This window comes from Trachurus trachurus, assembly GCF_905171665.1.
Source record: "Trachurus trachurus genome assembly, chromosome: 6".
Taxonomy (NCBI): domain Eukaryota; kingdom Metazoa; phylum Chordata; class Actinopteri; order Carangiformes; family Carangidae; genus Trachurus; species Trachurus trachurus.
In genome coordinates this window covers 25,312,401-25,340,243 of record NC_139897.1, presented here as the reverse complement: position 1 = coordinate 25,340,243, position 27,843 = coordinate 25,312,401, and the positions used below count along the sequence as shown (strand labels likewise).

The 27,843-nt window shown below is 39.8% G+C and overlaps 1 protein-coding gene across 2 annotated transcripts; it reads left to right on the top strand.

Moving 5' to 3' along the window:
* Positions 1-1,820: 1,820 nt before the first annotated feature.
* wt1a (WT1 transcription factor a) lies at positions 1,821-27,843 on the top strand (the record flags this gene model as incomplete). 2 transcript variants are annotated; one of them, XM_083973023.1, is made up of 9 exons in its annotated part: positions 1,821-2,331; positions 7,356-7,478; positions 8,922-9,024; positions 14,164-14,247; positions 20,064-20,163; positions 24,398-24,542; positions 25,864-25,953; positions 26,347-26,439; positions 27,722-27,843. In XM_083973023.1, 9 exons carry the CDS (start codon positions 1,821-1,823, stop codon positions 27,841-27,843), a joined length of 1,371 nt encoding a protein of 456 aa, XP_083829149.1. The 2 variants fall into 2 exon arrangements, with proteins under 2 accessions (XP_083829149.1, XP_083829150.1); XM_083973024.1 differs by lacking the exon at positions 14,164-14,247.

Genomic DNA, 27,843 nt, shown 5'->3' with positions numbered 1-27,843 from the left:
GTGTTAAATTACAAGTTATTTTGGAGATGATGTGCACCGGATCAAGCCTGACGGTCTTTATTTATAAAACCAGCTCTGGTATTTTTCATTAAAAAACGAGTCGTTATCTTCGCGCGGGGCGAGACGGACTTTGTGAACATTTATCATCGAAATAACGAAGGAGGAGGAAACGGAGAGAGAGAGAAAGAGAGGACCGTAAAATATAGGTAGATAAATTAATACATTCACAAATGATGATGATAAGAATAGTATCAATAACAATAAATATAATTATTATATTTTATTGGGCAGAAAAGGAAAATAGTCCGCTTAATTTTCTCATTTTAAAACGTAACCGAGGGTTTTTTTCAGATCTGTAAACTCTTTAAAAAAAAAAATCATAATATCACTAAGTTCAATTGCATAAATTTAAGAACAGTTGAAAATCTAATGTAATTAATAAACACCTCGCGGGCCCTGAAGGCCAACTCCTCCTGATTTACCGTCACGCGATGTCGGGGCTGCTCATCCGCGCGCGACCAACCAGTAGCTACCTCGGCCTGTTAATCTACTGAATAAAAACAGATAAAATACAATGAGACCGTAATCCTTGTTTTCTTAACATCAAAATGATAATAATGATAATTAATATTAGACTATCACAGGTTATAACAGGTAAATGCTCGGATGTGATTTAGTGTCACATTAAAATAGTTCCGTGGGTCTCCTGGCTGCTCGAGGCCCGTTTCTGTCAGGATTTAACATCTGTCCTCATCAGACACATGCAGCTGGAATATATAGGTAACATAAAAATAACAGTATAGGCCTTTATTATTATATATATAAATATATATTTAAAAAATTATAATACTGTATTTACTTTGTAATAAACAGATTTATGGTTCAGACAGAAAATAACATGATAATCAATTTTTACCAGAATAAACAAAAAATGTAAGATTATTTTTGTGTTTAGTGGCTGAAGGACTGAATTAAGATGTTTTTTTTAGTGTGTGTGTGTGTGTGTGTGTGTGTGTGTGTGTGTGTGTGTGTGTGTGTGTGTGTGTGTGTGTGTGTGTGTGTGTGTGTGTGTGTGTGTGTGTGTGTGTGTGTGTGTGTGTTGTTCACTATACAGTAAAATGAATGAAGTCAGAGGGCTCCTGTCCTTCATCACCTCCTGACTCCTCCCCTCTAACCCTCCTCCACACACACACACACACACACACACGGGCTGAGGGCGTTGAGGGAAAAGAGGGCTACTCCTCCTCCTCCACTCCTCCTCCTCTCCTCCTCCATTCCTCCTCCTCCTCTCCTCTCTCTCCATTCACAGAGAAACCCGTGAGCGCAGACCTCTGTCCTCCTTGAATGGGCTCCATCTCTCTGAGCCAAACGCTCCGTTGCTGCTGCTGCCGCCGCTGTGGACTCAACCTGAAGATCATCACATCTCATCACTACTATCTGTCACTCCTCTTCTCCTCTCCTTCTCCTCTTCTTCTCCTCTTCTCCTCTCCTCTCCTCCTCCTCGTCCAGCTGCTGCAGAGAGAGAAGAGTTGACCGCCGCGTCGCCATGAACTTGTGTTGGACTTAAGGAGTTTTTCCAGCATCCTGAAGAGCAACAGCTGCGTCCAAGAAGAAAACGAAGACGACGACTGCGACGACTACAACGACTCTCCAGACTCTGAGGATTTAGAGGCTGCCGAGCGTTTTGGGCGTTCAGGTCGAGGTCGCTCACCTGGACGGCGGCGGGGAGGCAGGAGACAGGTAACCACGGTAACTATATAGGAGGACGCTACAGTCTAAAAATAGCCCATTACTTCCCTCCTCTCCTCCCCTGGACCGCGATGGGTTCAGACGTCCGTGACCTCAACTCGCTGCTGCCGGCGGGCCCCAGCCCCCTGCCCGTGGCCACAGCGCCGCCGCCGCCGCAGTGGGCCCCCGTGCTGGACTTCCACACCGCCGCCGCCGCCTCGCCGTACTCCTCCCTCGCCGCCCCGCCGCACGCCTCCCTGGGGCCGCACTCCTTCATCAAGCAGGAGCCGAGCTGGGGGGCCGGCGCCGGCGACCCCCACCACGACGCCGCCGCGGCCGCCGCCGCCGTGGACCCCCACTGCGGCCTCAGCGCCTTCACCGTGCACTTCTCCGGGCAGTTCACCGGCACGGGCGCCTGCAGGTACGGCGCCGCCTTCGGGGCCCCGCCGCCGCCGGGGGCCGCCGTGGCGACCGCCGCCAGCCAGCCGGCGTCCGTGACGGCGCCGCACCACCACCACCACCAGGCCGCCGGCCGGATGTTCAGCAACGCGCCGTACCTGACCAACTGCATGGACACGCAGCCGGCGGCGCGCAGCCAGACAGGTGAGACACGAGTTCATGTTTTAATTTGTTCACCTGACGCCTCAAGAAACCAGATGTTGCAGCTTATTTCACTAACATCACATCTGTATAATGCCATAATGTATAAATATAAACTTTATTTAATGTAGTTTGAACAGACTGATGCATAACCTACGGTGGCCTTGAGAGTCCAACTTTATGTATATAAAGCTTATATATACAGTATATAGCTTATATCAGTAACATCACATCTGTATAATGATGTGAAACTTTATTTAAACACAACCTGAGAATCCAACTCACTGCAACTTCAGAAAACACACACACAAAGACACAAACGTGCTTCAAAATCCAGAAAATAATCAATTTATCAATCAATTTGACAAAAAACAAAAATAAAGTGTTTTAATTTGCTCACCTGACGCCTCATGAAACCAGATGTTGCAGCTTTTTTCACTAACATCACATCAGTACAATGATGTGAAACTTTATTTAACACACAACCTGAGAGTCTAACTCACTGTAACTTCAGAAAACTCACACACAAAGACACTAATGTGCTTCAAAATCCAGAAAATAATAATTTTTTTCAATCAATTTGACAAAAAACTAATATAAATCACATTGTCGTTTCCAGGGGACAATAAAAAGTGACGGACCTGACAGGCAGGTGGTTCATTAAATGAGATTTTTCCTTTATTTCCAATGGAGTAAGGGCTGCAGGTCGGACTCGAACCTGGGCTGCTGCACCTTCATGCTCTGGAAACAACTTCCTTTGTGTTGTTAGGACTGAGTTTGCAATGGGTTTTTCTTATTTGCATTTGTTTTTTGAATGAATTTGCAGCACGTTTGTGTGTTTTGCTTCCTTTTTTCAGTGAATTGAGTCCTCAGGGCCACCGTAGTTCACTCTAATCTGACACTGTGACAAAACACTTGAAAAACTCCTATAGGTGATTGAGAAATTAAAAAAAAAAAATACAGAGAAAGTTTAGTTTTAGTGAGGAAAGATGAGCCAACTCTTACACTCCTCCTCCTCCTCCTTCTTCCTCATCTTGTCTCTTTTCTGGCAGCGTAGATCCAAACATCTCTCACCGAGGAAACAATTCAGTTTAGTGGACACTTGTAAAATCCCCTTTGATTCTCACATGAGTTATAAAGTCACAGCTTGATAGAAGTAAATTGTTCGCGGTCAAGTGAAGTCTCAGTCCCGACTCTGGATATCGTCGTACAGATAGAGCGGCGCTGTGTGATGTAGGAAATGCAGAAATGTGTCCGTGCACCTCAGTCCAATAAAATACCTCGGTGACTTTACATGGAACTTGTTTTGACCTTTAAACTCTTTCAAAATGTGCTTTTATTTATTTTTTCTTCATGTTCATCATGTTTGTTTTTATTATTACACATTAGAAGAAAAAATAAGATATTTTAATAACCCAACTGCTGGGTCAGTTTGACCTAACTCTGGGTTAAATATAGTGAACGATGCTCAGTCTGTACAGTTTGACTTTTTATTTTTATGTAGTTTAGGCAACTAAAAGAAAAATTAATGTTTGAAATGTTTGTCACACTTATGATATGATTATATGATTTCTATACATTTTAAATATATTTGGTGCTTATATTTGGCTGAATACTTGATATTTCTTGGAGTAGCTTGGAAAGTATGTGCTTATTTTATGATTTAATATCAATTTTAATTCAATTGACTGACATAAAATAAGTCATTTATAGTGTCGACTCTGAATTAAAAAGCTTTAATTCAACAACAAACTCGTCTTCAGCCATTTTCTGCAACTGGATTAAAATGATCAATGACTCATCGGAGTGTGGTGCCGCAGGACTGAATATAGAAATTAGAGTTTTGTTTTTATTTCAGATATTATTGTTACATATACTTACGGTAACTCCATTTTATTTCAGGCTTAGGGTTTTATAATGAAACTGTCATGTAAAGAAAGATGAGATCGACTGTTAATTAGGTGTTAGAAGCTTGTTATAAAAATAAAAAGAGGACAACTTGATATTTCTTGGTTGTAGCAATGAGAGTAGTGGAACCACTGTGAAATTAGGATTTGATTATTGATCTTTGTAGCTGTTTGGCACCTGAAAAATCAAACAAAACAATATGAGATTAAACCGTTTTTAGTTTGTTTTTTATGGTTCAGCTTTAAATAAAAGAAGAAAATTGTTCATGTTGAGAGATCAATCTGGAGTTAATCCTACATTTTCACTCTGGCTATTAGAGTCTAGTATCTTTACATAATATGCTGTAATTAAATACATATGAGGCTATAGGATATGTATATAGAGATACACATATACACATGATTGATTTTATTATGAATCTTGACAGTTGCAAGTGGAGTAAAATCAGACAAAATGTATTGAATTCACCTTTAAATTGAAATTACATTGTTGTTCTTCTGTTTTTAAATCACCATGATGCATCTGCAACATGTAAGTCGTTTAATTTCCCTTTAAAATATAATTTTTAGGTTAAACAGGTGAGGATCCTGCTCTCCTCCGGTCAGTCGGTCCGGATAACCATCAATCAATCAATCAATCAAATTTATTTATAGGGCTCATTTAAAAACAACCACAACACACAAGTGCTGTACAGTTAAAATAAAGGGATAATACAAAGAATTTAAGTGATAGACAGAACAAAAGCAGCAACCAACAAAAAGATCAAAACAGTAAAACAAAGATCAAGAGGACTTGAAGCTAAGGTAAAAAGGTGAGTTTTTAGTCTGTGTCGACCGGCTGTGTCCGTGGTTTTCCCCCCGGCAGATTAATTAGTAATAACATGCTTATCAAGCAGATAATTTAGGAATAACATCATAATGAAAGAGCAGCGCTGACCTCTCACCTGTTTTATCTGCTCCCCGCTGCGGCTCGACGAGCTCGGCCAAACAAACTCACAGCAGGACCGGGGGGGGTCACACAGTAGAGCTGATAGCAGCGCGGGGTCACACAGGGACCAGCGCAGGGACCGTGAACTACACACACACACACAAACACACACACACAGACAAACACACACACATACACCATCAGTTCATTCATTCTTTATTATCGCTTCTACATTTCTGCAGCATCGTCGTTATCAGAGGCCTGAGGCTGCAGCTGCAAACATGTTCACTCAATATTTTAAGCATAGCTGCTAATTTCATGGGGAGTTTTAACTTCAGTACAGTTTAGGTCAAAGATAAGTGTCTGAAAAATATATTTTAAAAGCAGCATAATGAAAAATAGAGTAGAAAAATTGCAGGATGTAAGATGTGGAGGGTTTTTTTTTTTTCCATACACTGAAACAATGACATTGAAATTCCTCTGATTTTCTGAGATGTAGAAGGAGAAAAAAGAAAAAGTATGGAGGGTATTTCCAAACTTCCAGCTTTTCCAGTTGAATACAGTTTGACCCCCCAGTGCAGGCAGCCAGACTATCACCCTACACACACACACACACACACACACACACACACACACACACACACACACACACACACACACAGACGGAGAGAGAGAGAGAGGGAGAGGGCAGAGTCAGACAGAGGTGAGTGGAAGATAAATGGAGAAGTTTAATGAGTTTTTTTCTCCTCCTCCTCCTCCTCCTCCTCCTCTCGCCCTCCAATTCACAGAGTAAAGTGAGTGAAAGTGTTGCATTTGAATTAATGAAGCATGTATGTGAGAGTGTGTGTGTGTGTGTGTAGGTGTGTAGGTGTGTGTGTGTCCATGCATGTGGGTGAGTTATGAGAGTGTGTTGTGCCCTGTGGGTCGGCCCGAGTCATGAGTCAAGTCTGGGGCGTCACGTCAGGCACAGATCTTGTGTGTTTTCCTCAGCTCTTTTCATGTTGTTGAATATAAACTCAGTTTTTTATCATGATGTCCACCTTCCTCTTCCTCTCAACAAATATTTGTCCACACGAGTTTGTTTCTGACTCTGAGACTCTGAGATAAACACACACAGGAGGTTTTCAGGTGAATTAAATCCCTGTTTAATAAAGCAAGGCAAGGCAATTTTATTTGTATAGCCCGTTTTTACTAACAGTTTGTCTCAAAGGGCTTTACATCGCATCATAACAACATCCTGAGGAAAAACTCCATGGAAAACCCTTTTAACAGGGAAAAAATTGGAGAAACCTCAGGGTGAGCAACAGAGGAGGGATCCCTCACCCAGGACAGACAGACATGTAATACTATAGATGTTGTATACAGACAAGAAAACGGTTTATAACACAGAATGTGGAAAACAGAAATGTTAACAACAGCTGATGAATAATTATTCTTCCAAAAAAACGTCTTTTGCATCATCTGTGTGAGTGTAGTTGACTGTTGTCGCTCTAAATGCAGCTGATTCTTCGGATTTTCTGAGAGACAACATACTTTATTGTGACTTTTTGACTCTAACAGCGTCATAAAACATACTTCTTTTGCTTTTTTCTATTGTTTTACCTTTATTTTGTAGTAATTTGACTGTGTATAAAAAAAGAAATACAACAGGTGTTACACTAAAGACAGAGACACAAACTGCAGCTTTATCCATCTGTTTTGACATTTGATGATTAAACCGTTCAGATCAAAAGAGGGAATAAAATAAAACATCAACACTGCGTCACTGCAGCTGCTGATCTGAGGAGAAAAACTACAAAGAGCAAAGTATTGATTAAAGTGATATGGAAATAAATAACGTTCAATTTAGTTCAGTTAGAGCCACATTAACCACCCTTATAAACTCATAAACAGTGCACAGTTAACAGTGCACATCCACATCATTTATATGACTCATAATATGACTCAATCAAACACACACAGTAGTTGTAATTTATAATTAAATGTCATAATAAAAGAGAAAACTTACACAATAAATCATAAAAAACATGAACTGAAACAACTCCTGTGTCTAAAACTTGACAAACTAAACTAAAATTATTATAAACAATGAATTAAAATAAGATATATAACTAATATGTGTTATGATGTCATGTCTCACTCCCTCGCTATGCTTTTTTAAATTTTTTTATTTTATTATTTGTGTGTTGCAGGTTACAGCGCGGTCGCATTCGATGGAGCCGGTAATTACGGTCACACGCCGACGCACCACAGCTCGCAGTTCTCCAACCACTCCTTCAAACATGAGGACGCGTTGGCTCAGCAGAACACCATGAGTAAGTGTGTTTATGTGTGTGTGTGAGTGGCAGCACTGTACAGCGTCTTCGGTTGAGTCTATTACACTCAGAGTAATTAGACGAGGATAGGCTACATATATTTTATTTTTCCCAGGAGCGAGCGAGTAAAATATAAAAAGGAACCAAAAACAGAACAAAGCCGATGTGGATGTGTATTTAAAGCCACTGTGCACAGCTGCGTTTGTCTGGCAGCTCCGTGGCCCTCACCTAGGGAGTGTCTTGTCCCTTATTCTGACGTCTCCGCTGTGACCTCGCCTGTCGGAGGTATAAATCAGCCACATCCTGACTCACAGAACTCCCTCGTCTCCCCCCCCAACCCAACTCAACTCTTATCCCTTCTTTCATCCACCCACCTCTCCGTTTAACTCCCCACCACCACCAAACCTCCTCCTCCTCCTCCTCTAATCCTTGTTGGTAAATATTAAAGTAAGATGTGCGCTTTATGAAGCCGCCGCTGTAAATTTAAAGTAACGTTTTTTTGTTTTTTCACTGTGTATTTGACTGGTGGAGCATAAGTCTGTATATAAAAGTGGCAAAACAGATTCATCAAGTTAAGAACAAACATTACAGATGTTCAGTAAACCAGCTGTTCTGATTGATTGGTTGGTTTGGGTTCAATTAAAACCTGCTGTAGCTGTAGTTTAACAGGTTTTAAAGATAATCTGTGGTGATAATAAAGTGCATTTCCTCAGTACTGAAGTAAAAAAAAAAAAAAGGTATTTTACTGACCACTCCAAAATGTTCCAGTGTCTATTGCTATTGCTGCGATTAAAAATTGGGATTATTCCACCAATTTTGATTTCTAAACTCTTCTTAAGTTTAAAAAGTAGTGTTGTGTTGTTTTAAAATGAATATGAACATGTTTTCTTTGCATTATACAAGGTCTGAAAACACTAGAACTGAATTGTTATTTTGACCTGTTGGCATTTTCTGCAAATAAATGCTCTAAATGATAATATTTTTATTTCCAATTTGGGAGAAATTTTGTCAGTAGGTTATAGAATGAAACAAAAGTGTTCATTTTACGCAAACACATACCTATGAATAGTAAAAACCAGAGGAACTGATCATTTTGTGAAGTGGTCTCTTAATTTTTTCCAGAGCTGTACTGTATATGTATATAAAGATAAAGCAGCAAGATTGTAGCTGAAAGAAGGTTTGAGGAATGCAGGGAAATGTCGAGGGAGCCATTCGCTGCACTGCTACAGTAGGGGGGAAGTTTCGGAGAGAGGGAGAGAGAAATATGAAGCGAAGGATCTTTATTTGTAGAGGACAAACTGGTGAAAAGAGGAGAAAAAAGGGAAAAACGAAGAGAGTTTTTAAAGAGATGACAAGGAGAGGTGACCTTCATCTGCAGGGGGGAGGCACAGATATTTTACAACTACATATATATTTATACATATGTGTGTTTGTGCTCTGCAGGTGAGCAGCAGTATCCCGTCCCCCCTCCTGTTTATGGATGCCACACGCCGTCCGACAGCTGCACGGGCAGCCAGGCTCTGCTGCTGAGGAACCCCTACAACAGGTAACACACACACACATATATATACACACACACACACATACAGTTGTGCTCAAAAGTTTACATACCCTGGCAGAATTTGTGAAATACTGGCTACATTTCAGAAAATATAATTGATAATGCAACAAAACTTTTTTATTTTTTTTATTTTATCTATCTATCTATCTATCTATCTATCTATCTATCTATCTATCTATCTATCTATCTATCTATCTATCTATCTATCTATCTATCTATCTATCTATCTATCTATCTATCTATCTATCTATCTATCTATCTATCTATCTATCTATCTATCTTCACACAATTGTGTTTGATCTTTATAAATCCTAATGATAAGTGCAACCACCAAAATGGCCCTGATCAAAAGTTTACATACCCTTAAATGTTTCACCCTGATAAAATACACACAGATTGACACAGACTGGTTTAAATGGCTACTCAGGGGAACTTCATTGCTTGTAATTAGTGTCTTTGTATAAAGAGATTCTTGACAAACACCTACACATTTCATCCACTGCTGCACTGACTTTGCTGGATTCTGAGCCATTGGGGGAAAGCAAAAGAACTGTCAAAAGTCCTGAGGGAGGAGGTTGTTCAACTTTATAAAACATAAAAAGGAGATAAAAAGATATCCAAAGATTTGAGAAAGCCAATCAGCAGTGTTCAAGCTCTCATAAAAGTAGAAATTGAGGGGTTCTGTTGATACCGAGCCACGGTCTGGTACCATCAAAAATGTGTTGGTCAGACTCTCTGATGATCTTTTTTATTTCTATTTTTTAAATGATTGTGTCATTTCTGGATGTCTCAACAGTTTACTGTAATTTGAATCCCATTAAAAATATGTGTTTTCCTTAATGAATGGTTACACAGTTACAAAATCCTCCAGGGTATGTAAACTTTCAAGCACAACTGTACACACACACACACACAAGCTGGACGTGTTTCAGACGCTCTTGTTGAGGAAGCAGCAGCAGCAGCAGCAGCAGGTTGGAGCAGGATGTTCACCTTCAGGACAGGTCCGTCCTCCATCGCTGCTTCCTCTCCACCTTCGCTGTCCTTGCTCTAACTCTGATCTAAAGAGAGAGAAGTGCACCTTTCAGACGCTCTATTGTTTACTCTATTGTTTATATGCATATTATTATTAGCCTACCCAGTGTGTGCACCACCACACCCCATGAAAAAAAAGTCACGGTGCCACTGAAGGAAGTAAAGTAACACTGGCAGGAAGGAAGCTGCGGTCGGAAAATATTGGGAAAAAACCATTTTGGTTGCCATTGACAGAACGGTGCAGGATAATGAGCCTCATTTGAGTTTTTTGTGTTTATTTTTTAATCTTTTCAATGAAACAAACTGATATTTTCTTCCAGGACAGATAATAAGACGAAGATATGCTGGTTTTTAATAATAGCTTCTACAGGACTTTGATCTGATAATTTACAGTGCAAGTTTCACAGTATTTCTCGTCTGATAAAGAATCAAAGGGTTTTTATTCTGATTACATTCATGAATCATGTGGGAAAAACAGGAAATTAGTGAGTTTTTATTTGTTTCTTTGACGCTGAGAGGAAACCGCAGCTGTGATTGACCCTCGGTTGTAAAGAAAAAACAGCATTTGAATCGCCACTGATGTTGTCGCTCTGTTTTTGTCACTTGTGTGCGGCTGAGAAGAAGTCGTTTATGTAGCTGTGACTTTACGTATCATTAACATGAAGCCTGTTTTTCGCACCATAACGATGTAACGCCACCTCCATTACATCACCTGTGTGTTTCTGAGGAGCGGTATTGAAGCTCAAAACGGCCTTTTATCCAGATTTATAGGCCTTAATGAAATATAAACAACTGTGTTATAGACAAAATCAGCTCTAGTAGAGTCGTCATGACGGAGGAAAATGTTTATTTCTGCTGTGAAGTCGGTCAGTTTAACATGGGAGTCTATGGGGACTGACTCGCTTTTGGAGCCGGCCCCTAGTGGCCGTTTGCAGAGGTGCAGTTGTTCGGTACTTGGGCGTTGTTTGGCACCTGTGAATGATTTTTTTTTTACTCCTTTAGTGAATCACCGACACATAAAACTTCTTACTTCATCTGCCACAAAAGAACTGAAGTTGTCTAAGTGTCCAAAAAATACTTCATTCTTCGGGCTCCACCAAAGTGTTTCACCATGATGACCAGCTCACCTCCAGCCGCACCCTGTCCTCACCCTTCATCCTCCCTACCCCTCCTACACACACACACACAGCCAGCGCTTCTAGAGAAATATGACTCAGACTCAAACTCTGAAAAATTTTACATTTCTTTCCATTTTGCATTCTTGGTTTTTAGGACATTTGCTTAAATCGTATCCACAAAATATTCAGCCGTGATAATAATGCATCTTGGTCAACAAGGTTCAGGCAGCACAGCATGTGGTAAAAATAGAGAAATGTGCTGTGAAATCAGTCCTGCAACACAACAGAGGTGTTTCCTGGGGGTTTAATATCAGAATAAAGGCTTAAAAAATAACTTTTAGTTTGATCCCAGCCAGGTGTAACACTTTTTATTCTTGGAAACACTTCCGCTCTGTTGTATGATTGAATTTGGAGCATGTTTCAGTGTTTCCATGCCACGTGTTGAGCTGCACCAGGTTCTTTAGCTGAAAAAATGATCAGAATAAGAATCAGAATTTATTTATTTGTCATTGCACAGCAGCACAACGAGATTAATAAAAGCTAAAACCTTAAAGTGCAACCACATAGAAACAAGACAGATGATAAACAATCAGTGCCGACATTCAGTTATTCAACAATTATAATGTATGATGAGAAAGATTAAATTATTTTAATCAATAAAAAGAGAAGAGCATTTGCCAAAGGTACAAATGTACACGTTTAAACCTCTTATATATGATATATGCTACATCTCCATCTCCATATCTACCACGTAACTCCTACACGACATTCATAGACGTTTATAAACCTTTATACCTTTATTTTAATAAGCCTCCTGAGGGGGGGGGGGGGGGGGGTACACTGCCCCCACCCCACTTTACTGTACAGTCTCCAAACTGTTTGCTTATTGTTTTGTTTCCAAATGAAACATTCCTTGCATACCGCCGACGCTTTGTTTTCCGTCGATGGGGGGAAACTGAAGGAATACAGCAGGGATGGATACTACAGATTCAGTGTGTGTGTGTGTGTGTGTGTGTGAGAGAGAGAGAGGGAGGGAGAGATGTGGGGCGTACATAGGCCGTCCTGTAAACCTCAGTCTGAGGGTCGTCTTTGTCATAAACATAACTGATATCTGCTCACACACACACACACACACACACATGCAGACACACGCACACACATGCACACGGCTGGGAATACTCATACGGGTTTGACTCAGTTGTCTAATCTCGCAGCCTGGTACCAACAGGACTGTATTTACTCTACCGGCCGTCATCTCGGCCTGCTGGAACAACATGAAATGAAAACATGCTGAGCTCTTATTATTAGACAGAGAGAGAGAGAGAGAGCGTGCACACACACACACACACACACACACACACTGGCTCTTATCACTGTTAGAAACCGTACGAGATGCCTGAACGTGCTCAGAGTGGAGCCGCTGTCACATGATTCTCTCAACGGGAGGAGAGTTTCAGTTATTAAATGTAATATATGTGCAGACCATTGAACTTCCATCTATGTAATATACTGTATTTACATATAAAATTAAAATATACACGTTAAAACTACATATAAATTATAAATTGGAACAGTTTTCCTAAGACAAATATGTGTGTTTATGTACGAATGGATATATTGTAGACGACACATGTTATGTAAATATATATCCATCGCAAAATCCGTCAGTACGTGTTGATATTACAAACAGTGGAGTCTGAGACCAGTTTTACATTTACTGTATCGTCCCCCCAGGAGAAGATGAGCTCTAGTAACTACGGTGATACATGATAAGGTCATCGTTTCTCCGATACTGTGCCATTGTATTTTTGTGCTTAGTGGCAATTAGATAAATGTTAATAAGCTAAAACGTCAACATCGTACCTGCTAAACGACAACACGTTACTATTGTCACTCTTTAGCAATTAACTCAAAGCAAAAAATCTTCATTTTTAGTTTCTTTGTCCAGTAGCGTGACAAGTTTTCCCTTTATTTTGAGTTTTCTCTTCATTTGTTTGACGGTGAGGAACTTTATTCTGAAGAAGCCATAGTTTACTTCCTGTGAGCCAGAGGATCTTCTCATGTAAGATCCACTGTACCACATGCTGGGTGTTTTTTCATTCATTCATTTCTTTATTGCAGACTCATGGTCCATTAGAAGGAAAGTACAATACAAAACAAAAAATACACATATTACTAAAATAATAGTATAAAAAGTACTAATAATTTTAAAACAAATTAATATACAGGCTTTTATGCCTGTGCTTCCTGAGGCTTGATGTGTTGCGCGAGTACATCTCTTCCTCGGATTGGTTAATTGGTTGTTTGAATCTTTCATTTATTTATTTAAAAGATGTCATAATGGATCAATAGTTAAATCTTTTCGCTCGGCCCTCTCCATCCTCAACAAATATACATCAGTAGAAATACCTCAGGAGCTCAGCATTGGCCGAGTGCCCGGCTCTACTGTAAAAATAAAGGCGTAATGCGTAATGAGCAGGGTACCAGGCACCACATCGGCCCGGTCCGGACGGCTGCTGCTGCAAACCTGCAGGTGGTGTGATAGAGGGGCTGTGGTGTCAGGGGGGTGAGAGCTATAAATCCACAGCGTGTGTGTGTGTCTGTGTGTTTGTGGGAAGTGTGTGTGTGTGTGTGTGTGTGTAATCACATGGCAGCTCTGATTAATGATTGTGGAGTCTGCTGTGTTTAATGAAAGATGGCTGTTATGGGAAGAATTTAACTTTCTTGGTGTCTGTCTGAGGCGCATTCTTTAACATTCGCTTCAAGTGTGAGTGTGTGTGTGTGTGTATGCAAGAGTGTGTGTGTGTTGGTATTTTTTCATTAGACTGTCTCATATTGAGGGGGCAACAACAAAAGAAAGCAACATGGCTGTGCTGTGCAGAAGATGGACACTCATACTCCTCCTACCTGTGCTGGTAAAAAGCTCACGCGCCCTCTCTCTCTTCTACGTTTTTTTTTTGTCTTTCGTCCACAGCGGAGAGAATTTATATCAAATGACCTCTCAGTTGGAGTGTGTGGCGTGGAACCCAGTCAATACTCTGGCATCCACCATAAAGAGGTAGGAACTCATCCATCGCTCCCTTTGAAACAGCAGCTGTCACTCAGGCTCATGCGGATGAGTATTAGGGCCACTCATGATAAAAAAAAGATGAGAGGATGAATCTTTTTTTTTTATTATGCACTTTGAGAATAAAGTCAAAATACAATTTTGAGAAAAAGATTGAAATGTTGAGTAAAAAAGTTGAAATACAATGTCGAGAACAAAGTCGAAATACAATGTTGAGAATAAAGTCGAAATACAATGTTGAGAATAAAGTCGAAATACAATGTTGTGAACAGAATCGAAATACAATGTCAAGAATAAAGTCGAAATACAATGTCGAGAACAAAGTCCAAATACAATGTTGAGAATAAAGTCCAAATACAATGTTGAGATACAATGTTGAGAATAAAGTTGAAATGGCAAGAAAAAAGTTGAAATGTTGAGAACAAAGTCGAAATACAATGTTGAGAATAAAGTTGAAACACAATGTCGAGAATAAAGTCGAAATGTCGAGTAAAAAAGGCAGCCATTTGAGACAAACAGCTTATCTAAAATGCCTTGAAGACCCGTAGATGAATGAATAGATGAATGAATGAATGAATGAAACTGTACTTAAGCATCGTCTTTAGTAGCAAAGAACTTCTTGCTCTTTCAGCTCACAAACAGTGCAGTTCTCAGTATTAGGACTTTGAAGAGACTGTGCTGCTCGACATTGTATTTCAACTTTGTCCTTGACATGTCAACTTTATTCTTGAAGCGCATAATGAAAGAAAAACCTCCTTCCTCTCATTTTTCATGTCCATGAGTGGCCCTGATACTCTTCCGTAGGTTCATGTTGCATAAGAAAGACAGTGGGAAACATTAATAGTAAGAGAACTGATCATTCTCGTGGCTTCACACTCCTTTTAATATCGTTGTTACCTCGCTGAAGTGATGTGGCGGTGTACTCCAGGGTGTGTCAGCCTGTAAGTACACTGTGATATCACTGTTTTATGTGGTTGGTTGTGCAGCAGACACACACACACACACACACATAAAGGGGCTTATCTTACTAAATGAGCTGCTCTATCATCTTCATGCAGGCTGCCCGGTTCTTGTGAGAATGGTGCTTCTGTATATTAATTGATAGTGTAGCATGTTTTCAGATTATATTGTATATTTTAATTTATTTTAACGAGTTACAGTTTGGGTTATTTGAGGAGGGGTGAGTGTGAGATCCTGTAGTCACACTTGCCCAGTTACAAGAGGCAGAGTTAGAGAGTTAGAAAACATGTTTTAGACTCTTTAAAAGACGTCAAGCTAAATAATCTAGTTTCAGTTTAATTGTAGAATATTTTCAAAGCTTTATCATCCCATCAAAACATAGTAAAGTTAAACTCTGTGACCTGTGGGTGTGATATAATATAATATTGGAGGTGAATAGGTGTGCTTGTGTATAGGAATACAGTTGGTTAGAGCTTTAACAGATGTTGCATTGTGTCTTTTAAAAGTGTCTGAAACACTTTTGGCACAGCAACTCATCACTTGTGCCGCTCCTAACTAACAGTGTGCTGATCCATATCTTATGTCTAGATTTAGAAAATTTAAATGGAAAGTGTATTTGTTTATTTACGGTATATATATTCCAAAATAAAAAAAATCAAAATATTATTGACCAAAAAGTTTGGAGAGCAGCGTAGCAGAGACTATGATATGATATGATATGATATGATATGATATGATATGATATGATATGATAATGATTTTTAAAAAAAAGTCCCCAGAGGTTATTAATCATGTTGAGGTCCATGTGGCACCGAACTGAGGAAGCCAATATAATTATGATTCATCCTCTGGGGACAGTGAGATAATGTGAGTAATACTTGTTGAATTATCTTTGTATGGACTGAAAATATGTCGTCATGATCTGGATTGTGCGTTTATTAAAGCTCATTGTTTTGCATCGTTTGTAGCAGAAAAAAAGGTAAAAAGAAACTGACTGAGGTCTTAAATGGGACATTTTCATCCCGTTTCTACTGCTCATCTCATTCTCTACCACTAAATTAAAACAGGATCACATCAGAAACCAGTCACACATGATCCCTGGAGTATTTAAGAGGAGTTAAAACCAAACGGCGGTATGTACTGTACTGTTCTGTAAGCTGCTTTGTTGTGTGTCACTGTGACCTGCAGAGCTGCACAGTGGTCAACGTCTGTGTCGGCTCACAAATACTTTCCTGCTCCGAACCAACAGGCATTCATCATAGTTAACGAATCAGTGTGTGTGTGTGTGTGTGTGTGTGTGTGTGTGTGTGTGTGTGTGTGTGTGTGTGTGTGTGTGTGTGTGTGTGTGTGTGTGTGTGTGTGTGTGTGTGTGTGTGTGTGTGTGTGTGTGTGTGTGTGTGTGTGTATGATAGAGACTTGTGTGCATAACAGATTGGTATCAAGCAGGAATGCTCTTGTTTCTTTGGAGGCGTTGTTGCTGCATTGTGTAGCAGTGTGTGTGTGCATTTTTTGGTGTCATATACGAGCGTGCATGTATATGACTGGCTGTGTTTGACGCGCGTATTTGTCTCTGAGCAGCTCCGTCTGTCTCTTTCTCTTTCTGTCAATGAGGGGGAGCAGGAGAGGGGAAAGGAGGGGAAAGGAGTAGGAGGGGAGGTGTGAGGGAGTGTAGTAAGGATGAGGAAGGAGTCGGTCGAGATAGAGAGGGGACGGGAGATGAGGAGGAAGAGGAAGTGAAGGGGAGTTGAACCTGGAGAGGAAGAGCAAACACTCAGTCCGCTCCAAAAATATAAAATCCATGTGAAATCAATGAATGACCCTCAAATCACCTGGAGCAGCTCAGGTGTGAGAGGACAGTGAAGCTCCGCCTCGATAATATAAAAGCCTTGTTTATATTTGTGTATTATTTTTCTGAGTCTGCTGAATTTATAATATACTGACTTTAAAATATACTTTTTTTTGCAGTAATTATGCAGCAAATGCCAGAAGCTAGTTAGCATAACTTAGCATTTGGAGCTAGCTTGCTCAATTCATGGCTAGTCTGTCTTACTCTTTAGCTACTTACAAACTTAACTTTTTAACTTTACTTAGTTAGTTTTTTGGTCCTAAAACATGACCCCATTTCTGTGCAATAATTAAAAAGGCTATAGCTTAACTTTGTATTTGCAGGTAGATACGTGAAGTGCCTAGCTGTCTTATTTTTAATAATACCTTTTTAACTTTTTGCTTTTAAGTTACTATTATTTCTTATATTAAAATTTTGGACAAATGTTAGATAACATAATATTCATAAACTTAACATAAATGCTATCACTCTCATCATGTCTGTGCATTAATGTAGTAAACGCCAACTGCTAGTTAGCTTTACTTATCATCTGAAGCTAGTTAAGCTAACTTATACACAGTATATTGGACAATCTAGCCAGTCTCTGATTCCCAATAACAACTCAATAATTAACACACTGATTTTGTTTGATTGATTCCTCAAATAAATAAATAAATTGATTATTCCAATATAGAACGTCTCTGTTATTAGCTACCTTTTTGTTTCCCGACTTTGCTAACTAGCTTCTTGCTTTAGACTTAAATAAACATAGATCATAACAACATTTTGATTTAACTCTGCAGGAAAGTGATTCATTTCATCGACCAAAATCTTACTTTGACTGCAAAAATATTGAACGATTCCTTTTTAATGATTTAGTTCTGGTTGTTTTTCATCTTGACTGAAAGTTAGCTGCTGCTGCAATAAAGTTTAGTCAATCAAGTCATAGCAGATAATCTTGTAATTATGAATGGATACATGAATGAATGAAATGAGTAAAGGAGCGTACACTATAATTTACAACGTGTCTCCTGCTGACAAAGTCTTGAGGTCTTGTACTTCGGGGTGGAAAATGGCGGCGGACAAAGAGCACCTTATGACTGCCTGCCTGGGCCGAAGGCTGTGCATTCCCAACTGTGCAACGGCACAGGATGCAAACTCCCATCCTCCTCGTTCGGTCAGACAGACTGAAATATAACACATTTCATAGACAAGAGCTTTCTGTTTCTCTGTGTGTGTTATCATAAGAAGATACGAGAGGCAACACCGGCAGCTGTGTCACACAGAGCAGGTTTTGTTCTGCTCCTGAGGTCAGAGTGAAACACGAGCAAGTATCTGTGTGTATCATATTTCATGTCAATCTACAGTACAACTTTTTTTAATACCACTTTTAGATTGTGTTTTGAAAATATTCCTCATTAGTTTAATTATATACTCATTAGCCTTTACTACTTTTCTCAGTTTTATATCTTTGTATGTGAAGTTACATTTATTTTTTGGACTGCTGCTAAAAAACACTTAATAATACAGTAATCATTACTTGCAGATACTATAAAAGCCTTAAATGCAGTAGACATTAGCCAATTTACTTGCCTAATTGAGAGTTCATCGTCTCTCGCCGTGTCTTAACGGGAAATGGTTTTGGTTTGTCAGCAATTCGTCAACAAAATGTTTATGCATCAGCTCTGTTTTTGCACTTCCTATATCATAAATTACTAATTAAAACTTTAACAACCCGGCCAGATGTTGTTGAGCTACTCCGCCTGGACTGATGTGGCCTACATGTTGGTTGCTATTATGGTTTACAAATATATAGCTCATCACTGCATTGCACCACAACAGTTCTGCAGAGGTGACGTCTGCAGTCATTCATACATTCATGCAGTCGTTGACCCTGCACGTGTCTCCAGCGTGAGCTCCTCCTGTGTATCTGCCAGAGGAGTTTGTATCAGAGTTTATTGAGCCCAATGGGTCAAATGTTTTACGCAGAACATACAGATGCATAAACAGAGGCGCCCTGGGCTCAGCTGGATATACGGTGCTCTGAAGGAGAAAAAAAAGACAAAGCATACATCATCAACACGACTTTACATCTCTTACAGTGAAGTCTGAGTCATCTGCAAATGAGCGGTCTGTGTTTTGCATTAAGGGCTGTATGTGACAAGGTGAACTTATTTGAGTAATGATGCCTCCCTGACCCGACTGTACTGTACCTACTGCTGCTGCACACAGCGCGCTCTCTCTCACAGCTGGTCCTGCTCTGGGTCTTGCCAGTGTTTGCTACACGTCGTATAGATTTATGGTATTAAATCATCATATTCTTGCATCTTTTATAATCTGATGTCTGTCAGTTTTACAATCCTCACACTGGCTGTGACAGCAGTGCATGTGGAAACAGTGCACAACATTTTAAACATACATTTGCAAGGCTATAAGCTTAAAACAAACGTGTATTTCTGTTGCAGGTGTAAAACTAAGGCATTCACAAAGCAAGGAACTGAAAAGTTGTACAAGTATGTCTCAGTTTAAGAAAATGTTTAAAAAAGAAAAGATAAGCGTCTACAAAAAAGAAGAAGGAGAAAGAGAAAAATAAGGGAAAATGTGGTGTCCACTGCTATTTTGTTTATTTTCTTATCACTACTATGTTTCATCATCTTTAATATTTTGAAATAGAGTATAATGTTGGTGTTGAAGTAAGCCAATGTAATTGTAACAACAGAGAGGGGCAGGTACTATAAGTTTTCTTCATCCTGCTCCTTTTCATTCATGGTGACAATATGTAACCATGTAGGTATACCATGAATGGAATAAATCAAAATGAAATGAAAATGAAACAGTTACGAGGTGATTTACAGTAGCAGCACAGTGGACAGTCTACTCATGGAGCCAATATGGCAGCAGATGATACAGATGCAGCGTTGATTTTCCCATTTTTATGTCATTTAATTATTGATTTTTTGGTGTGATTTTGTGTCTTTTCTTTCTCTCTCTCTCTTTCTCTCTCTGTGTCGTGTGTTTGCAGCCATGCAGCCGGCTACGACAGCGACCCCAGCACCCCCATGGTGTACAGCTGCAGCACGCAGTACCGCATACACACACATGGAGTCTTCAGGGGCATACAGGTACAGTAGGAACTTAAACACACCGTTGTTATTGTTTCCTATTGTTTCCACGTCATCTGTGCATGCTGCATCTTTATTCTTTTTAGCTTTTCTTTTCTTTGAACGTCTTTATTGACAAGAGTATACACAGGATTGAATACAGTTAAAGATGAGATGAGTGTATACAACATTAATACAATCAAACAATCATATACACGCCAGGCGTTGACAGCAAGACAGGAAAAAGAAAAACTTAAATAAATATTTTGTAAAGCTTACAGTACAAAGATCATACGTTTTAACAACTTTTTTATTTTCACAATCACAGAGGGAGGAGATACAGTACGTATATTGACCAACATCTGCAGACAGTTCTAGGAAGTTTCGCTTCTTACCAGATTTAAATTTAGATTTGTGTATGTAAAATTTAGATAATATAATTAACAAATGAATCATATAGTTGCATCTTTAGTCACTGTCACAACTAGAGGCCACGGTGAGGTCACACATACACACTCCTACTGTTACATGTACATCAGTGTAACAAACACCACAGGAAAACCAGCTCAACACAGACCTGAAGAAAAACCTAAAAAAACAAAACATATTTTCGCCATGTTTTTTTAATGAGTGGACTGAAAGAGACGAGTGGTGGTGGTGGAGAGACTGATGCAATGACCAGGCTACGTGAAGAGGAAATACTGATATGTAGCAGAGCAGAGATTTACAAACACACACACACACACACACACACACACACACACACATGCAAACACGTCACACACACATTAAACGGCAGCCCTAAAGGCCAGGAGGAATCTTTTTCCACTGATCCATTAGCAGTGGAGAAACACACACACACACACACACACACACGTCGGGTTACACTGGGTAAAGATACAGTTTCCATACGAGGATCAGCACGTTAATAAATCATTAGATTTTAATTATTGTCTGTCAGCGGCTCTAAAGAACGGGGAGCAGAGATTCTCCAGACCTGCTCTTAGTCCTCGGCAGGTCTTTTTGAGATCTCTCTCTCTCTCTCTCTCTCTCTCTCTCTCTCTCTCTGTCTTTCTTTCATTCTTTCTTTCTTTCTTTCATTCTTTCTTTCTTTCTTTCCTGGGGCCTGTTTCATCATTCACCCTGCTCCATGTCTTTCTTTGCCTTTTCTTTCTCTGTTCAGACAAATGAACTGCACAAAAACGCTCCTAAGAGGTCTGGCTCAGCGCATGAAAACATTAAAACAAACACACACACACACACACACAAAAAAAAAACCCTCTCACTCTTATGCGTTTTTTTAAAAGTACAATTTAAGAGCTGTTAAAATGTGAGATAACAGCCTAGAGTAGTAAAGTGATGCTTTTGCCTTATTTTTTATTATAGGGATTACACTAATTCTCAGCCGCTGCCAAAGGAAATACGGTTCACAGCTGTGGAATTTCATTCTTCATTAATATTAGTTTATGAGCAGAAAAACGTTATTACACAGCTTCGTTGAAACCGAATCCTGTGATCGCGAATCATGGTCACTGAATCACCGCTAAACACGCCGTTATCAATCCGATCTGATCCGTAATTGAACCGTGATAGCAAACCTCTGATAACCTCAGATAGACATGTTGAAGGAGTTATCAATCACACAAATATAAACCCCCCCCCACCAAGTGTTCAATAGGAATGACATAAATAAGGAATTATCACAGGAGCAATCAAAGTTAAATGATGTAACACACATAACTAAACCAACAAAAATAATGACACAATGACAAAACGATTTAAAGATATTGAAGAACTCAGAACAATTGCATGTTGTTTTAAAATCTTTTTTTTCCTGCACATTATAGGAGTTTCCCCCATTACGGTTTCATATCATGCAAGACTCAATTAATCACAGCCCATTTTGACTATTTTTTTTTTAATGTTAACTATTTTTGTTGTATAATCAGACACACTCACAAATAGGAGAATACACACACATAAAGATGAAAACAGTCGACAAAATCACAGATAAATTTAGTTCAAGATAGCGATTCTTTATACGTACACATGTATATTTGAGAGAAAAAATGGGAAACAAAAAGCCAGCGTGGTGTTTTTACACTGGACTCAACGCATCCAGCCTGAAAGAATTTCAGTTCATGGTCCCAGATCGTATCAAACACACCTCCTCTGTCTTCATCGTAACATCTCAACCTCTCCAAGTGTGGTGCATTTTCCATTTCTCCAAACCACAAATAAATCATGTGTGTGTGTCTGTTTACGGAGTCCAGCTTCCACGACTTGTAGAATAACTTTGCAGTCACCACTTCCACACAAGAAGACAGTCTTTTTTTTATTTGTATTTGGTAGAAAGTAAAGAGCTTAAGTTGCTCTTTAACTCGCTAGCTCCTGTTAGCTACATAAATACCACAGTGGTTATGAATTAACCAACTTAAACATCACCAGCAGCAGCAGCATCATCTGGTTAATTGACATTCCTGTGGTAGTCTATGGTTGCACTCACAGCTACCTCTGCTACAAAGTCTGGTTAAAGAAATGACATAGTTCTAGTAATTTTTAAAGATTTCTTAGATTATTTCACAATTTATATCACTTTTGTTTGATAAACTCTGTTAATAACTTTATTATTGAGCTATTTAGGCTAAGAGAGAACCAGCACAGCCTAAGAGGATTTTGCATCTTTAAAAAAAAAAGCCATGCAAGATCTTTGGAATAAACTTCACTATTAGCCATATTCACAGCATCGCCATCTTTCTTTACGTCATCACTCGGGGTGGGAAAACAAACTGTGTAAGATGTGCAAGATGTCCTACTGCTGCGTAAGTCTTACAAACGTTGGGAATCTGACAAACTGCTTTTTCTTCATCATCGCTTTAAGGAAGGCATGGATTGTTAATCTCTTCCCACCCTGAGTGATGACATAAGAAAAAAAGATGGCGTCACTGTGAATATGGCTAATGAATTAAAAAATTGTAGCTCAATCCACAAATTAAAAATAAATGTATGAATCCAACATAATTGACAAATATCAGGCTATATCGTGACACATTGGAGAAATATAAGCTATAATATCTATTCTGTCCGGTTTTGTCTTGTTTTGCTTTTTATTTTCATCCTGTAGCTGCATATCTCAGTGTAAAAAGGGAAGGCACAATAAGCCTGCACCTTTTTGGTCCATGTTTTACCAACCATTCAATGCATGATGAGTTGTTCTGAATTGACCAAATAAATTTAAACTCATCATCATCATTTCTAAACATTTTTTTCTTTCTTGAACACTTCTTGTTATGAGCCGGATTAACACCTGTTGGGTTCAATAAGAGCCGGACCTCTTATAACACGCTGTAGATTCAGATTCACCAGACAATAAAGTCACTCGTTTACAACAACTCACACTATTGTGTTATTGTGAGAGTTCAGGTTGAATATTTGGGTAAAATTTGGACATTTTTTCCTCCCCGGTCAATAGCTGCTGGTAACAGTATTAATTACCAACAGCGGCCTTGACCTCTAGGTCTGTGTTGTCATTATGCTAAACAGCTGGGGAAATGAAGAGCAGATGGCGCTGGGAGGAGGAGGAGGAGGAGGAGGAGAATAGGTGTGTCGGGAGGGAGAGAGGGAGAAAAAAAAGAAAGAGGAAAGTGATGGATGTCATTTTTAGGAAGAGAGACAGAGGAAGTGTGAAGACAGCAGAAGATAGGTTTTATTTGTCGTTCTTATGCGTCACATAAAAACGAAATTATGTTTCACACATCCACCGTTCGAGATCAAGATCAGTGCATTAATTTCAACAATAAATAAGTAAAACATGGATAAATAGATAATAACAAAAATGAGAAGCTACAATTCGAAGTTTAGATTTTTCTCTTTCTTCTGTTGTGCAGCCATGTGTTGTTTCCTGTGTCTGCGGCCGTGCAGCGAGCAGCGCGGCTGCAGTGGGGCGCTCTCGGAGGGGATCTGTCTAACAGGCGTGACTAACAGCTCCCTCCGGGCCGCAGTCAGTCTGGGGTCATTTTACTGCTAATTCCCATCTAATGAATATATGACCACTTTATTATAATGATCCCCACGAGCCAGACACATCACATGTACTTATATTTACACACAGTTAAGATTTAATTGCCTGTTTTCTAAATTACATTTTCACTGGTTCCATTATTGACGTCCAGGGACCAGGGTGTTTTTTTTGTTCAATTTGCTTTTGAGTGGTTTGGCTTTACATAAAAGTGTGTGTGCATTTGTGTTGGTGCAGGATGTGCGGCGGGTGCCCAGCATCGCTCCGGCCATCGTGCGATCGGAGAGCAGCGAGAAGCGTCCGTTCGTGTGCGCGTACCCAGGATGCAACAAACGCTACTTCAAGCTGTCTCACCTGCAGATGCACGGTCGTAAACACACAGGTAAAAATCATAAAAAACAACATTAATGTCACATTCATTCAACCAACAGCATGTTCTTATCTCACTCACTACGTTTTCTGTTTGACTTGAGGAGAACTCACTTTCTAAAAAAAATAATGTTTCTATTGGCTCCAGTTTCCTCGTCCGCCACCACCGCTGCCAGAAAACACTTCCTGTCATGTAAAATTAAGAAATCATTTGGATTTCCAGTCAAATCTAAAGAGCAAAACACGACACTCCTTCACTGTGATATCTTTTTTTTTTTTTTTTTTTTGTCCTCCCTCCCACGTTCGTGACCGGCAGAGCCAATGTTAACAACTCGGCTGCTCAAGTCAGTGTGACCTCAGCAGATGTTTCTCTGTGACACAAAACTGTGAAGACAAAAGAGTCTTTCCCCAACACAAACATGTGTTTAGTTCACAGGCGCTGACGACTGAGAAAACCAGCAAATATTTCACATGTGAGACGTTGGAACGAGTGATTTTTTGCTGTTTTTTATTTTTAAATTGAAGCTCTGTAGATATTTCTATGGTTCGTTATTACTGTATTCACAAAGAGAACAGCAGTGTTATGGTCTACAAAAAGACCTTTATTCCTTATTTTCCCATTTTGTGTGTTATCTGTGATATCTTAAAGGGATAGTTCAACATTTGGGCAAATTGGCCCATTGCCATAATCCCTATAGTCATAGAAGTAGTAGGTTAGTTACCTTTATTTGTCGGTGCAAGCTATTTTTAGAACGGCGGAGCAGAGGGTTCTCCAAACTCCAAAACGCTCTCGTGGACAAGTTGTGACCTGCACATTCACCACGCTATGAGATAATAACAGAACATTACCAGACAGAGTTGTTTTAGAGGTAAATTCATGCAAAACCGCTGATGCACGTTGCGTTCAGGGACAGTTTTTCAGCATGCAAACTCTGTATTTACCTCGAAAACGGCTCAGTTTCGTGGCGTTCTGTTATTATCTCATAGCGTGGTGAATGTGCAGGTCACAACTTGTCCACCAGAGCGTTTTGGAGTTGTTGGATTGTGTATTTGATGAGTTTGATGAGGGAAACCAAGAAATTCATTTTAGCCTCCGTAGTGTAGCTCTGAGCAGCTCACGGCTCTGCTCCGCCGTTCTAAAAATATCTTGCACCGACAATTAAAGGTAACGAACTTACTGCTACAGTATGACTATAGCGATTATGGCAATGGGCCAATTTGCCAAAATGTTGAACTATCCCTTTAAACATACAGTAAGTGACACAATAATGATAATTAAGCTGTATTTCACTTGAACTTTTGTGTATTTAACTCCCTCCTTGCCTTCTGTTCAGGGGAGAAACCCTACAAGTGTGAGTTTGAAGACTGCGGTCGGGGGTTTTCCCGCTCGGATCAGCTCAAACGACACCAGAGGAGACACACAGGTTTGATCCCTGTCACTCAGTCTGCTGCTCTTATCTGTCTTTACTTCATTTCATTTATTTAAGTGTTTATTTATTTCTCTCTCTCTCTTTGCTCTCACGTACTTACCTTTTTTTTCTGTTTGCATGACCAAGCCGTGTTGTAGACAGTGCAGTGTCCCTTAAAGGGCACAGTTTGCATTTTGTGTACAATGGTGCACCACACTGAAAGGCTGGCAAATCTTTGGAATGGCTTCAACGCCTGCAAGCCCCTGCTCTACTGTATTTTTCTATCTCCCTCTCTGAATGTGTGTGTGTGTGCGTGTTTGTTTGTGTGTGTGTGTGTGTGTGTGTGTGTGTGTGTGTGCGTGTGTGTGTGTGTATGTGTGCGTGCATGCATACTGTACATGTGTTTAGGAGTTAAACCCTTCGAATGCGAGACGTGTCAGAGAAAGTTCTCTCGGTCTGACCACCTTAAGACACACACCCGGACTCATACAGGTAAAACAAGTGCGTAAACTTTTATTTTTTCATTTCTTCTTCATCCATTTGATGTTTTACAGTGTAAATGTTTAAGGAGTGAACTAGACAAAGTAAAGTAATGTCTAAACTTAGTGTATGTACAGTACACGCACTGAGCACTTTATTAGGAACACCATACTAAAACTTTATGAAATCAATCAGTGTTGGAAACTTTACTCTGAGACTCTGGTGCATGTTGACGTGTGATGTCATTGCTTCACAACATGATTGCAGATTTGTCAGCTGCACATTTTATTATAGCACCAATCTGGAGACTGGATCTGGTGACTGTGGAGTCATAGACGACTTTGTGACACAGGAAGTAGCCGTTAGATGATGGTAAACAGTGGCAATGATGAGATACACTTGATCAATAACGATACTTAGAGGGGTGATCGGTGGAAGAGGAACTATGCAGGATTTTTTACTTTAACTATGCTACATTTTTAACTGAAGTAAACAGCTTCTGAGTAATTGTGATGGTTAAAGGGATAGTTCAACATTTTTCTTGGTTTCCCTCATCAAACTCGTCAAATACACAATCAAACAACTCCAAAACGCTCTGGTGGACAAGTTGTGACCTGCACATTCACCACGCTATGAGATAATAAGGGAGCGTTACAAGACGGAGTCGTTTTAGAGGTAAATGCAGAGACTGCTTGCTGAAAAACTGCCCCCGATGGGAAGCGCATCAGCGGTTTTGCATGAATTTACCTCTAAAACAACTCTCGTAACGTTCTGTTATTATCTCATAGCGTGGTGAATGTGCAGGTCACAACTTGTCCACCAGAGCGTTTTGGAGTTGTTGGATTGTGTATTTGATGAGTTTGATGAAGGAAACCAAGAAATCCCATTAGCCTCCGTAGCGTAGCTCTGAGCAGCTCGCGGCTCTGCTCCGCCGTTCTAAAAATAGCTTGCACCGACAATTAAAGGTAACAAACCTACTGCTATGACTATAGGGATTATGGCAATGGGCCAATTTGCCAAAATGTTGCACTATACCTTTAAAAAACATCAGATCAAATGTCACATGTTACATATACTGATCTTTGATGTGACTGTCCAGCTGATTGGATACTTGCACAAACAAGCAGGTGTATGTGTTCCTAATAAATCGCTCAGTGAGTGTATGTCAGCACATAGATATGTTAATATAATACTTAATTTTTTCTGCTATAACGACATAAATATTCCACATAAAGTCCGCTTTGTCCTCCCGTTCAGCTAATGTCTGTCCGTCCATCCGTCCGTATCCACCTCTGTCCTTTAGGTGAGAAGCCGTTCAACTGCCGGTGGCCAAACTGTCAGAAGAAATTCGCCCGGAGTGACGAGTTGGTGCGACACCACAACATGCACCAGAGGAACCTCACCAAGCTGCAGCTGGCCATCTGA